The sequence below is a fragment of the Mytilus galloprovincialis genome, chromosome 7 (genome assembly GCF_965363235.1).
Source record: "Mytilus galloprovincialis chromosome 7, xbMytGall1.hap1.1, whole genome shotgun sequence".
Taxonomy (NCBI): Eukaryota; Metazoa; Mollusca; class Bivalvia; order Mytilida; family Mytilidae; genus Mytilus; species Mytilus galloprovincialis.
The window spans coordinates 22,450,750-22,466,129 of NC_134844.1; the positions used below are offsets into that span (position 1 = coordinate 22,450,750).

General features: G+C 33.1%; 1 protein-coding gene across 1 annotated transcript in view; it reads right to left on the reverse strand.

Moving 5' to 3' along the window:
• The window catches only part of LOC143084155 (uncharacterized), a 65,180-nt gene that overhangs the window by 15,678 nt on the left and 34,122 nt on the right, over positions 1-15,380 (reverse strand). The window contains exons 6-11 of the mRNA XM_076260562.1: positions 8,743-8,826; positions 8,389-8,476; positions 6,049-6,120; positions 2,151-2,582; positions 1,222-1,338; positions 682-971 (exon numbers count right to left, since the gene is read on the reverse strand). Coding sequence (XP_076116677.1) covers positions 682-971; positions 1,222-1,338; positions 2,151-2,582; positions 6,049-6,120; positions 8,389-8,476; positions 8,743-8,826 — 1,083 coding nt within the window. The remainder of the gene's footprint in view (positions 1-681; positions 972-1,221; positions 1,339-2,150; positions 2,583-6,048; positions 6,121-8,388; positions 8,477-8,742; positions 8,827-15,380) is intronic.

Here is a 15,380-nt window from a genome sequence, read left to right on the forward strand (position 1 = left end):
GATATAGTTTTGTCATTACTTACTATAGTTTTATAATTACTCGATGTGGTTTCGTTATTTTCTTAATGATGATTTGTCAGGTCTTTATATTGCTATTAACATTACGTAATAATGATTCAAAATTTGATGATTTTACACTATATGATGTGTTTGTTTCAGTATAGGGGTACTCATCCAAAGCGCATTACACAATCGACATATGGAAATCGGTCTAAAAATATAACATATATTTTCCAAAATGGTCACGTGGTTTTACCTCGTAGAAGTGGTCGATAAAAGACCCAGAGAAACCAAATTTCAAAAATTTGTCTGAACTGTATGTTCTCAGTAGGTTGAGAATAAGAAGTCAAATGAAATATTTGGTTGAAAGTTATTTACGCGTTCAAAATGTTGGATAGTTGTTTAATTGTAAGAATGAAATCGCGTACATTTCATTGAACAATAGACGCGGATGGAATTGAGGACGTGAAATGCTGTTTCGATACATGACGTCATTACCTTTTGCAGAGTATCAAGTCTTGTCTATGGTCGAGAAAATGTTAGGCAGTAAGATCAAAGGGGAAATTTAGAAATTGCCGTTAAACCAACATTCGGGTGTCTACATCACTGTCAGTCTTCCCGTATTTCTGGGTCAAGATTAGTGAGATTTTATCTTTTTATGCAATGATAGAAATGCCTTACCTTTTCTTCATTTCTTTCTGTTTTGCTAGTTATGTCGTGCGTGTTTGTAGGAATGTTAGAACATTGCACACATAGTTTCTTCATCTCATGAACAATATCAGATATGCGTCCAGGCAAATGGTTGACAACAAAAGGTTGCGGTGCCTTGTCTGAACTCGATATATCTGATGTCTCAACATTTGAATTAGTCTCGAACACTGTGCCACTTTTGCTTTCTAATCTTTGGTATATGATCTGTTCATTTCGGACAGATATGGAGCCATCCTTTTTATTTATGTTCTGTGCTTCATCTACAGTTTGAAGAACTTATTATATACCTTCATGCAAATTGTGTAAGCTACCATTTTACTTGCATTTATTTTTTTACACTTGCAAATTCCCCAAACCCCAAAAGGTGGGTGTCCATAAGATTTATACAAATAAAAAGACTTAAGGAACATTTATGAGATAATGATCTTCTCTTATATCAAAATGATATGAGTTACTAAGTTATGTTTTCTTTTTCATTACTGTAAGGTAAAAGTGAAGAATAACTCTTACTTTGTCTTCTGACTTCACATTCCAAATTGTTGTGTCTATAATATTGAGTCACTTCTTTGAATTCACTTTGACATTTTCCACAATAGATATAATCACATTCGTCGTCCAATCCATTCCCTATTTTTGAATAACATATTGTTTACAGTATCTCTAATGAAAATATCTAATATGTATTCTTTCCAACAATTCTCAACTATAACTAAAATTTCACTAAGACGTACTATAAACTTTTTTGCTTACACATTGTTTTAGTTAAAATAACAAGGACTCATCTATCATTTCTGCATAAGGAAATACACTTAGTAAGTTAGGATTATGAGTTTCGATTGGTGTGTTTGAGGTTTCGATTTTGTCATTGATAAATTACTTTCTGTTTTGAATGTTACTTTGGGCTCGGCACATTTGTATAATCGATTGAAAGATTTGCAGTTCTGGTAACACTTTTTTACTACCCAAACAACGCGTGGATGTTTGATGATGTTCAGGCTCGGATCTTAGAATGCTTAGTTGTCTATTTAGAAATTATTCTACACATCTATGTTTTAATATTGGAAGTAGAATGGAAGCAATTGAGGCTAGAATCTAAGCTTGGCTCTTATGTTCGAATTTACATCATATTTGTATTACAATTTGAATACGATTGATGATCAAGTTCTAACAAAAAGAGAAATATAATCTTATTAGCTAAAATGTGAACATAAATTATTAGCATACATAGTATGGTTGTCAATAAGACAAATATTAAACGGAATCAAATCTAATTGAAGTAGAAATCTCTTATAATGATTGATCCGCATCTTTAATCCGGGGCTCTTTATTCATTTTTTTTCCTTTAAATTGTTCCAATCTTTCTACTCAAAATTACAAACGTTAAGCAGCTTTTATTTTAAAAGATTCGTTACTTGACGTTATCTATAATGAACACATACCTTCACCTAACTGAATCCTAAGTTTCACAGTAATATTAGCTACATCGTTAGTTTCAATTGGGTAGTTACTAAAAAATGATTTCAGAAAACCCTGTACAGCACTAGTAACCGATTTCTTAGAAAGACACAATTTTGTTGGTATTCTGACCCATATGACAATGCCTCCTTTTTCTACCGAATCAATAGATATCTCTTGGTATTCTAGAGCATCTGTGACTTTCGAACTTTTAATGGTTCTATCTTCATAACTCCTGCTTAAACCATCTATTGTAATCTTGGTTGTGAAATTCTTTTCCGCCTGTCTTCTTGGACATTTTGTTTTGTGCTCCGCTATAACAATGGACATGTTGTCGGATGTTTCCATGTAAAACTGATTACATGTTCCGCATATAAAAACATCTTTCGATTTAGCTGTATCATCCGAGTGTGCACCTGCAAATATATATCTCAGTCATTCGTTATAATTAATTTTAAATTCCATTTATAAGTAAATCATGAAAACAAAATGTGGTCTTTAAGGTCACACGACAAAACTATAGGTTAATGTACAAAAGTAATTGTAAGTACATGTCGTTAGTGTATTTTCGATCTATGAGTTTGACTGTCCCTCTGGTATCTTTCACCCTATCTTACATAGATATAAGAAGATGTGATATGAGTGCCAATGATACAACTCTCCATCCAAGTCACAATTTATGAAAGTAACTCATTATAGGTCAAGGAACCGCGTTCAACAATGAGCATTGGCTCACAACGTACAGCAAGCTATAAAGAACCTAAAACATGACTAGTATAAAACCATTCAAACGGGAAAACCAACGGTCTAATCTTTATAAAAACGAGAAACAAGAAACACTTATGAACCACAAAAACAGACGACAACCACTGAACATCAGATTCCTACATTATTTTATTTTCATTCATTGTAGTGTTCTGAACTAGATGTGTCAAAGCGACACGAATGGTCCCCTCTAAAAAAGTTTGAAAATCTGCAATTTCAATATCACATGTACACACAAAATGATGGTAGTATCAAAAATCAGCCCAATATTTGAAAGCATTTAGAAAAAAAATCTGTATAACTATGATTTTCAAAAATGTATCAAATTCCAAAGCCCTAAATAACAGCAAAAATTTGCCGAGCGGAACAAAACTTAAACTTGATCTGTAACTCATCATGGGTAACTCACATACCAAAAATAAAGGCAACAGTAGTATACCGCTGTTCAAAACTCACAAATCCATAGACAAAAAACAAAATCGGTGAAACAAACTAAAACTAAGGGAAACGCATTAAATAATCAGCCCAATATCTGAAGGCGTATTTTAATAAACTGAAATCTTTGATGTGTTTCAAGAGTTAACAATGACAGTATGAAAATAGTAATCAAGGTACCAGACTTATCATTTGATTCCAAAAAGCGCGTGTTGCCTACATACGACTCATCAATGATGCTTAGACCAAACAAGGACTCCACACAAGTATAAAGTTAAAGAGCATTGAAGACCCACAATTTCAAAAAATTGTGCCAAATACGTTAAGGCATCATGTATGCCCGGTATAAGAAACCCTTTGTATTTTGAATATATGAAAATGACCATATACATGTAATTGATATTCATTTCAATACCGAAGTGCTGACAATTGGGTTGGTGATATCTCGGGACGATACGTCAACAAGCAGATGCATCGTCCCCGTATTTTTATAAATAGTTATCAAAGGTACTAGGCCTATAATTTGCCAGACGCGCCTTTGTCTACATAAGACTCGTCAGTTACGCTCAGACCGAACAAGGAAGCCAAACAAGTATAAAGTTAAAAAACACTGATTCATAAACAGTTCTACCAAATACTGTTTTATTTAAAGAATTCTATGCCTGGGATAAGTAATATTCTAGATCTGTACGTGAAGAGAGCTTGGCACTCTCTTTACAAATGCCATTTTACTGTCGTTTTGAAGTCCAACAGTGGTTACATTTTTATCACTGTAACTACTGAGATTTTATTTTAGTTAACTGAAATCTTTAATGTGTTTAAAGAGTTTTCCGCTTCATTCAAAATAGAATTGAATTATCAATGACAGTGTGGAAAAACTTATCTGATGTTGAAAAGAAAATCATATATTCGAACAGATGCAAAAACATTTGAGATTTGTTTTCAAAATCGTGTAGTTACTACATTTGTTAACAGCCAAAAAGCACAAACGAGACTGAAGTTTTAAAAGTTAGTACATTATGGTCCAGATACTCTATAAATATGATCATTCTACCTCAAAATATCACTTTCTCCCACTTAGTACTATTATCTAACTTTAAAAATATTGCTATCCAACTTTTAAAATATTACTATACACCTTAAACATATTACTATCTTTCTTTAAATATACTATTTTACCTTATGAATATTAATAAACTACATAAAAAATATAACTATTGTTCGATTTTTGCATTACCAATAAGTATATCTCATTTCTAAGAAGTTGATCTATATGTAAAGCTACAACCCCTTTATCATAGTTCTTTGACTCTAGAACTTTGGATAAGTTTACATGTCAAGATTTGTGATTCGATAAAATAAAGAGATGTGATATATTTGCCAATGTGAAATCTATCCTCCAGAAAACACACGACGCAGATGTTAGCAGCTACAGGTCGCTGTACGGCCTTCAACAATAAGCAAGATCCATAGCGAATAACAAGCAATAAAAGCGCCGACATTATATAAAGCAATTCAAAGGGGACAACCATCTGCCTGATTTCTGAACAAAACAGCAAACGAAAAACTAATCTGGTACAGTGACTAAAGACAATAACTAACTACAGACTCCTTCTTGGGTAATCACATCTAAATATGAATTAATATTACCGCTACAAATCACCGCCATCATTATATTTCTCGAATACAAATAAACTTATGCACCTAATAAAGCTTAAAGGTTTATTCTAATATGACGTGCTTCTTTCGTTTTGTGAATAAACCCATGCTCTAAATCCAATAAACTTTGTTTGCACATGCGTATATTGACTACTGCAGAATAATTAACTTTATCAAATTGGCATGCATTTATTATATTTCATTAACTCAAAACACTTTCAAACTCTTTTAAAATGATGCACATTTTGTTACTCATTCATTTATCATGACTATAATGCGATGCAATTCGAGATTACCTTAGCCGTATTTGGAATTTTGAATCCTCAATGCTCTTCAAATATTAACTTGTTTGGGTTTACAAATATTTTGATATGAGCGTCACTGATGAGTCTTACGTAGACGAAAAGCGCGTCTGGCGTACTAAATTATAATCCTGGTACCTTTGATAACTTTTTCGAAATTGACATAATTCACCTAGATATGACGACCGTTCATGCTGGTTGTTCAAAACTCCTCCCTCTGAAAAACCACGTTACCAGTCGTTTGCTTGTTTTAAAAACAAAAAAGGAAGGTGCATGGAAGAGACTAAACAAACCTCTACACTTATATACATCGGACGATCACATAGAAATTACCTTCACTGTCCTAATCAGAATCGAAATAATTGATGCAAGCTATACTTTATTGTAGTTTTAACATGGGTAGGCATTATATTCGCGTAATTTTAGCCCTCACTATCGCTCGGGCAAAAATAATCACGAATATAATGCCTACCCATGTCAAAACTACAATAAAGTATAGCTTGCATCAATTATTTCTTAAGCAATCCCAATATATAACATATAAATTCCTTTTCTTATCAGTCAATACATGACCAGGTTACGTGCTGAAAAACTACTGGCAATATATTTTTGTCAGATATATTAAAAACATGTATTGAGCTCATAAAAAAAACTTTATTTGTATGATTTACTCCAATTAAAACACATGACATAAAGTCGTTAAAGAGTAAGCAATACATGCCTTCCAAGCTGTTGACATTGTCTTCTGCTTCAAACTCACTTCTAGATTTAACTTTTCCTTTGAACACAACTTCTAAAATAAAGAAAGGTGTTTGCAAGCATGAAATTGTTCTAAAACCTATATAACTGTATTATCTAAGTCAAAGTTAATAAACCACAATCTACTTGTCTGTGACTCTTAAATCAACCCGGTAACACATATGCATGAACATTTAATTTGAAAAATTACGTTATTCTGGGCTCTTAATCATGCTTGAAAAACCGAAGCTCAGAACACTCCATCTCACACAAAAAGCGTGTGTCATCTTATCAAAACAGGTTTAAATGAACTGTGCTGGTACTGTACAATGAGAGTCCTTCAGTTAGTGACTTACGTCTCACATTAAAAGTGTAAGAATATTACGTTATCCTATTCATTTCAAATTCAATGACCAGATTTATGGGTAACATTACTGATAAGGAGCATACACAAGGTTCATAGGAGATCTTTTGTCACTAATTCGCGGTTGTTAAGGTTGTCCTGCGAGAGAACGGTATGTGATTGTGAATCGGTTCTGGTCAATGCTGGTGATCATTAGAAATATGTAAACAAAGACGAAAATTAGGAATTTTGACGATTTATGAATAACAGATGAAAAAATATAATGGGTAAGATGATTCAAATGTGTTTGTTCTTGATTAAAAAGCAAGCAACAAAAACATTAGCCGTCTAACTGCTTGGCATAACAATTTAAAAAAAACTGTAGCGCTTTCTTACGACTGCACATTTTAATAGATTATTCTGTGCTGGTTGGTCCTGACATTGTGCTGTTGGGGCATGATACCGTGCTGGTGATTTTTCACGATATATCAAAATTATAATGATTCAAACGTTGCTAAATAAAATATATTTTGTACACACCTGTGTAAAAACTTATTCATGACACCTATTTAAACATTGAGCATTTCTTTTGATTGTAGTTTTAGCGTGTTAGAATAATAGAAATTTGGTATAACTTCTATGTACAAAATATTATTTACAATAGCAGATAAAAATATTTTTAATTCTAGTATTTTGTTAAAGCTATTAAATACCTTTAACAGGTTTATTTTAATCGATACTGGATGTTTACTACAAACTGTTTAAATGTTTCAAATACATTTAAAGCAACACTTTGAAAAACATTGATTTGTTGGGGGGGGGGGGGGGGCTCCTCTTTAATATATTATTTTTTGATAAATTTTATCAACTCGTGAGACAGATATTATTATCTTGCAGGCAATGAAAGTAAAGGCTTTGGATGCTACTACTGTAATGTCGAGACCCGTTATGCTCTTGTAACCATAGGCCATTCAATTGGGTACCATGTAGATAGATGTATCTCAATTAAAGAAAATATCAAAGGAATTAATGGGAAATGAGGATCAGTACTTTATCGTTCCAAATGCCGTAAAAGCATATGGAAATCATATATGAATAAGGGCTGAATCATCTGAGACAGATAGGCAGACAGACAGATAGATAGACAGACAGACATTTAGACATATGACAGGCACACCTAATGTACCCTTCGACCTTTTAACTTGCATTAAGACGAAAGATATAAAATATACCTATTCTTATAGATTTTATAGAATTTCATCACTAGAAATATATATATCATCCTAAGCTTCTAATTATAATGATAACATGGTAAAGCCCCGTTCAATTAGGTTTTACAGTTCTTCTTTTGTTGTGCTTTACACAATTGTTCAACGTTATCGAGCGGGTTGAACGTTTACACCCTCTGTCTGTTCTAAGTCAAGAGTCTGTAATTCGCTCGTGGTCGTTGGTTGCTGTCAATCATTTTTTTTATTGTTTTGTTCATACATCAGCCGGTTTTTTTTTTCGTTAGAACTGTATGTCGGGCCTTTTATAGCTTACTATGTTAATGGGGTTGGCCTATTGTTGAAAGTCGTATAATGATCTGTAGTTGTTACATCATCGACATCTGATCTCTGTTTGTCTCTTTGACACATTCCCCATTTCCATTCTCAATTTTATTGATAGGTGTCTCATTGCTGAACCTTATTCAAACCCGGTTCATTCAGAAAATTGAGCAGATCCTGATTCATAAGATACACGTCGTCATGTTCACTATAAGTACAATTTGAAATAAGTGCAATTCGTTGATATTCATGGAAAAAAGAAGATGAGTTTGTGACAGTTGGAGTTTCGTAGTCAACTAAACCTTCTAGTAACAAAAGTTTACAAACCACATTCTGTTGAACTAATATCATTTAAGTCTATGTTACCAAATGAGTCCTATTTAGACGAAACGCGCGTCTGGCGTATTAAATTATAATTCTGGTACCTTTTTACCTGAAATTATGTTCACCATTATTTCTTTTAACACCTTTAATTCCTTATGTGTGTGCTCATTTTCTGCCTCTCTGAGTTCCGACTGCTTCTAAAGAATATAATAAAGAGATTAATCTTATTTAGAAAAATAAACAAAGGAGAAGGATAGTTAATGTAGCTTTGTTTCTTGCGTATTAAAGTGTAGACACAATCTTATTAACTTTTGTGTTGACCTCCGAAGACCTCCGAAGGTCATAGTAGCGATATAAACATAAATATAAATATTCATAGATTAGACCTCGTGCAATAAGATTTTTCGAGAACCATTGAATTTTATATTATAGATTAAGTGTATTTTTTAATCATCGTTTTTACCTCTATGTTCACCATTTTTTCTTTTAACACATTTAATTCCTTATGTGTGTGCTCATTTTCTGCCTTTCTGAGTTCCGACTGCTCCTAAAGAATATAAAAAAGAGATTAATCTTATTTAGAAAAATAAACAAATCCTGGTATCTTTAATAACTATTAACACCACTGAGTCGATGCTACTGCTGGTGGACGTTTCGTCCCCGAGGGTATCACCAGCCCAGTAGTCAATACTTCGCTGTTGACATGAATATCAATAATGTGGTCATTTTTTTATAAATTTCCTGTTTACAAAACATTGATTTTTTTCGAAAAACTAAGGATTTTCTTATCCCAGGCATACATTTGTAGATTACTGTAGCCGTATTTGGCACAACTTTTTGGAATTTTGGATCCCCAATGCTCTTCAACTTTGTTCTTGTTTGGCTTTATAAATATTTTGATATGAGCGTCACTGATGAGTCGTGTGTAGACGAAACGCGCGTCTGGCGTACTAAATTATAATCCTGGTATCTTTGATAACTACTTACCTGTATAAGAATAAATGTTTGTGGATCGAATCAAATTGTTTTATATTATAGATAAAATATATATGTTAATCATCGTTGTTACCTTATGAGAATACATTTTTGTGGATCGAATCAAATGATTTACCTTTGTTTCACTTTAAAGGATGACATCCCTCGCTAAGGGAACAAATTGAAGTTCACATGAGTACGGATTCAGTGTGGTCGAATTATTCTGTTGATGGTGAAGATCTTTTGTTGTAAAACAAATACTATTTTTCAATTATTATTATTTTTATTTTATAGATATTATTACTTTTATTCTTTCATTTCATATTGTTTGATGAAAATGCATCAGTTATGTTTGCAAAAAGCAAAAATAAAACATCATGTTTAAATATACAGACATACTGCTTTTAATAAAGGTGATAGATAATTAAGTCAACAGTAGTATATCACTGTTCAGTAGTCATAAACCGATCCATTGAAAAGAAAATCGGGTCCCAAAACAAAAAACGATGGAAGCAATTCAACAAGAGGACAACTACGGAACAACGGAAAGATTTTACTGCTGCACAAAAAGCGCCAACACACATAGAAACAGACTATTTGATAAAAACTGCTATTTCCCGACTTGGTATAGGACATTTTAATGATAAAAAAGAATGATTGGCTGAACCTAGTAATAGTTTAGCCAAACCTACAGCCTATATGGCAATGTTTGAAATACCGCAATAATGACAACATTAAGTGAAAGGTCATAACATTTAAACACAAGAACACTCAGGACAGAAAAATAAATTGAATAAATAATATAATATAATAGTACATTACAACATGTAAACAACAGAATAACATCGGACAAACTTCCATTATTTTACGAAAGTACACCAGAACACCACAATAGTATTATAAACTCTGTGTCACACGAATGTTTATACGCCACACAAATAATGTCACAGGTAAATTTCTAAACATAAAACGGGAATTAATATAAAAAAGAAGATGTGGTATGATTGCCAATGCGACAACTGTTCACAAGAGACCAAAATGACACATGCATTAACATGAAGTTTGTAATGGTGTTATTTTACGTATTAAGTCTTAAAATTAAAATATTTTACTATTAAAACAATGCAATTAAAATTCTTATCATATTTTTTTTATACGCTACGTATTTCAATGACATTGAAATTTAATTGATAATTACAGGTTGTCAATCATTTTACATAAGAATGTGCAATCTTATATTATTAAAGCCCGCTTTCAGCGAAAATATAAAGGATCTTTAAAACATGATAGATGTTTTCAAATATGTTCTTAGGAGTATAATTAGCATATAAATATGTTTAAAACTAAACTTGTTGCATTTAGAAACAGAGATGTAATCAAACCAAAGAAATGGTTCATTAATGGTGAGAATAATGAGTTATGTGATGAATAATATATATGAGTATGCTGCTATCTTGTAATGTTTTTTTCACTGATATTAGAAAAAGTTGACAAATCATGGTGAAAACTGTTTTTAGTTTATTTAGGGATATTTAAAAAGACTATTCTAATACACAAATAAAGGCAACAGTAGTATACCGCTGTTCGAAAGTCATAAATCGATTGAGAGAAAACAAATCCGGGTTACACACTAAATCCGAGGTTTAACACATGAACTATGATCGGGAAACAACGAAAATATATAAAGTGTACAGACGAATTTCCAGTATGTCAAAAGTTAATTAACTAAGGGGATTCTTCAGAATTTGGATTGCGTATAGTAGAGGAATCAATTTTGAATCCAATAGCAAACGATTCTGACGAGAAACGTTTGAATAGTGCCTAATCTTCGAAAGCAGAAAAAGTAAAAACGCGCACAAGACCTGTTCCATATATAACAAAGATGCATGGAAGACAAGAACCTAATGTACAATCCTGGTAGATGTTTCACTAGTTCAAAGAGATGTCATTAGAATGACAATTGTCCAGAAAAAAGAGGGCCAAGATAAGTACATTCAGTTTGTTACTTTACAATAACGATTTTTTATCATCTGAAACAAAGATAAAAAATAATCTTATTGGACATGCATATACCATGTTACCTTCTGTCTTGCAAACGACCAAAACAAATCAGAAAAAACAAGTGTAACGCCTGATAAGTTCTCACCTAAAACTGTTTTATATTTACAATTTTAGAAATTTAAATTACCTAGATACCTTATGGGATTTTAATAGCTAATTGGAAAGCTGAAATCGTGTAGTTTTTGAAAATATGTGTCGAAAATATAAAATCTGGTACAATTATACCGAAAATCAAGGTCAAAGGTCATTACTTAAAAAGTATATGAGTAGTTTTATCGAGCATATATATATAGGTAGAAGTTTATTTTCATCATGTCCGATATTGAGCCAGACAACTTATTGAATGATATTCAACCTGAAGTTGCTTCACATGCTGCGGTTCCTGATGAGGAGATTTCCAATGCAGATTTGCTTTCTCTTATGCAAAACTACTTTGGTAAGAAATTGTCGGGGATTGAAAGAAATTTCGCTGACACCACTCAGGATTTAGCCCGTAAAGTTAAGAAGACGGAGAATAATTTAAGATACAAGGGAAATCAGGTTCAGTTTGATTTAAATTCAGACATTTTAGACAATATTAATGGCGCTTTAGACAATATGCAACATAAGAGATATTCCAAGGCCGTTTCGTTGTTGGAGGAGTCTGAAAAGGTGCTAAAGAAGAGAAACAAACTGATCCGTATAGCGGACAAGTCAGAGGCAGGATGGAAACCCGTTGACGAATATCTTTCTGACGAGGTAGCTAGCAATTCAGAAGATGAGAAGAAGATACGAGCTGCAGAGACAAGAGCCGTGAAGAAGATGAAAGTTACAAAGGGTAGTACGGGTAACAGAAGTGCAAGGAAAAGACCCGCTAAAGCTGCAGGTGGCCCGTCTTCAGTAGCACGTGGAGCTGATGGTGTTGTAACTGTTTCCCAGCCGCCCTTTCGTGTTAGCGGGGCATCGGGCCCTAATTCAAGATTCGTCAGATCAAAAGCCAGAGACATCTGCTACAAGTGTGGGTTGTATGGGCATTGGGCCAAGGAATGCAAGAATGGAGGGAACAGTAACTTCGCAGCTTCCAGAGGATCTTTGCATAAAAGAAAATCGGACATTTTAGAGGTACAAAGCTTAGACAATTTTCAAACTTATTTTGAATATGAATCTGGTTCATTTTTGATTAATGTACATAATAGATTGAAGCATTCTATTTCTTTTTGGAAAAGCATCAATACTTCAGATTTTATTCTAGATATAATTAATTCTGGTTATAAAATTCCTTTTATCAATGAACCTGAAAGTGTATTTTTGAAAAATAATAAATCTGCATTTGATAATTCAGATTTTGTAGGGAAGGCTATACAGGATTTGTTAGATTGTAATTTGATCAGAGAGGAATCGAACGCACCTTTTGTTGTAAATCCGTTAACGGTATCTGTGAGTCAATCAGGTAAAGGTCGTTTGATTTTAGATTTACGACATGTAAACAAACAGGTACGTTATTGTAAGGTCAAGTTCGAGGACTGGAAAACAACTAGTCAGTTTTTAACTTCGAATTGTTTTGGGTTTGTCTTTGATCTTAAGTCTGGTTATCATCACATAAATATCTTTCCTAATCATCAAAAATATTTGGGATTTTCATGGAAGTTTGGTAATTGTGTAAAATATTACGTTTTTACTGTTTTGCCATTTGGGCTTTCATCAGCAGGGTACATTTTTACTACGGTAGTTCGTCCTTTGGTAAAACATTGGCGTAATGATTGGATTAAGATAACTGTTTATTTGGACGATGGTTTGGCGTTAGCAGAAGAAGAACAGGTATGTGCCCAGCAAGCGATACGGGTAAAACATGACTTGATTTTGTCTGGATTTGTACCCAATAAAGATAAGTGTATTTGGAGGCCTGTTCAGAATTTAGTCTGGCTTGGATTTATATGGGATTTGAAGCTTTGTCTATTTCAATTGCTTCCAGAGAAAATGGCAAATCTTGTAGATTTAGCAGGAGTCATTTTAGATCAGCCTCACAAAGTGAAAATAAGGTTGCTTGCGAAGTTTTGTGGTAAAATAATTTCTTTTACACCAGTTATAGGTAATGTCACACAGATAATGACTAGGTGCATTTTTTCAGTGATTAACAGTAGAGATGAGTGGGATCAATTTGTAGATTTGAATTTTTATTCAGCTTCTATACGAGAAATTTTATTTTAGAGACAAAATATCGTAAGTTTAAAGCCTGTGGCAATCTTGCGAGAAATTTTAGATTTTAAAGTGTTCACTGACGCCAGTGATGGTGCAGCTGCAGGTTTTGTAGCTAATTCTGATTATATCATGCATAAGCATTGGTTGAAGCATGAAGCTATTAAAAGTTCCACTTGGAGAGAATTGAAAGCTATTGAACTGTCTATAGATAGCTTTAAGCATTTACTATCGAATAGTTTAGTTTCGTTTTTCACAGATAACCAAAATGCTGTTGGTATTATTCAGAAAGGTAGCAAAGTACCAGAATTGCAAACATTGGCTTTGTCAATATATAGTATTTGTGTTTCTTTTGATATTTCGTTACATCCAGAATGGATCCCGAGGGAAGATAACGAAAAAGCAGATGCTTTGAGTAGGATCGTCGATATTGACGGTTGGGGTATTTCGTTTGAATTTTTCAATTTCATAGATAGTTTATGGGGATTACATACAGTTGATAGATTCGCTTATATGAACAATGCGAAACTCGGGAGATTTAATTCTCTATTTTGGAATCCGGGTACGAGTGCAATTGATGCTTTTACTTGCAATTGGAATGGGGATAATAATTGGTTAGTCCCTCCTGTTAATCTAGTTAGCAAATGCATCAATCATGTAATCAGTTGCACGGCAGTAGGAACATTGATCGTTCCTAAATGGCCATCGTCTGCGTTTTGGCCTCTTTTATTCAAGAAAAATTTAGAATATGCTTGGTTTGTCAGGGATGTTTTAGAATTTCATGAGATTGACAGAATCTTAGTTGCAGGCAATAATAAGAATTCTATGTTCGCTAATGGGACATTTAATGGGCTATTTTTAGCTGTTCGTTTAGATGCTTCTCAGATGAATTAATATGCTGTTTATTATTTACAGATTGTGGATAAAGATGTTGCACCACTGGGTGTTTTTTATGTACTGATTACGCTGGAATGCCTTCAAGGTTGCTGGACCATGTATGTGTTAAGAGGTCACTGGACCATATGTTTAAGTGTCACTGGACGTACATCTTCTAAGATGTGTTACCTATTTGCATTGTGTAGTGTTGGTCACAGGACCATATAGAAATCATAACGGTATGTATTGATTATATTACAGTATACCTTATTTATTGGTGTGTTTATTTGATTACAGAAAATATTTTCTACTGGATTCTGGTCTGAAAATGAGAAAGTGGCACATCCTGAGCTTCGTCTGCTTTTACATAATTTGCCAACAACCGTAACAGATGCTAGAGCTAAATCTACAGTAGACAAATATAGTGGTGGTTTTAAAAGATTTGCCAAATGGACAGAAAAGTATCGTCAAATAACTTGTATTTTACCATGCAAAGAAATTTACGTTGGTCTTTATTTGCAAAATTAATAGAATCTGCAAATCATTTTAGTTTAATTGAGTCTGCATTTTATAGTATCAGATGGGCACACAATTTAGCTGGTGTAAAAAATCCTTGCGATTCAGATTTAATTTCTTCAATAGTTGAGTCAGCAAGAAGAACACTTTCTAGACCTATTAAGAAAAAAGAACCTGTGACACCTGATATTATGATTAAATTATTTTCTAGATATAATACTTCCAACAGCACACTCAAAGATTTACGTTTACTTACTATCTGTTCTTTAGCTTATACTGGTTTTTTACGTTTTAATGAATTATGTAACATTAAAGCCAAACATATAAGTTTTTGTGATGGTTATATAGATATTTTTGTCGAAAAGAGCAAAACAGATTGTTATAGAAAAGGCAACCACATTTTCATATCAAAGCTAGAAAGTCCACAATGCCCTGTTGCTTTACTGTCAAACTATTTACATGTAGCCAATATAGATATGAAGTCCGACATGTATATTT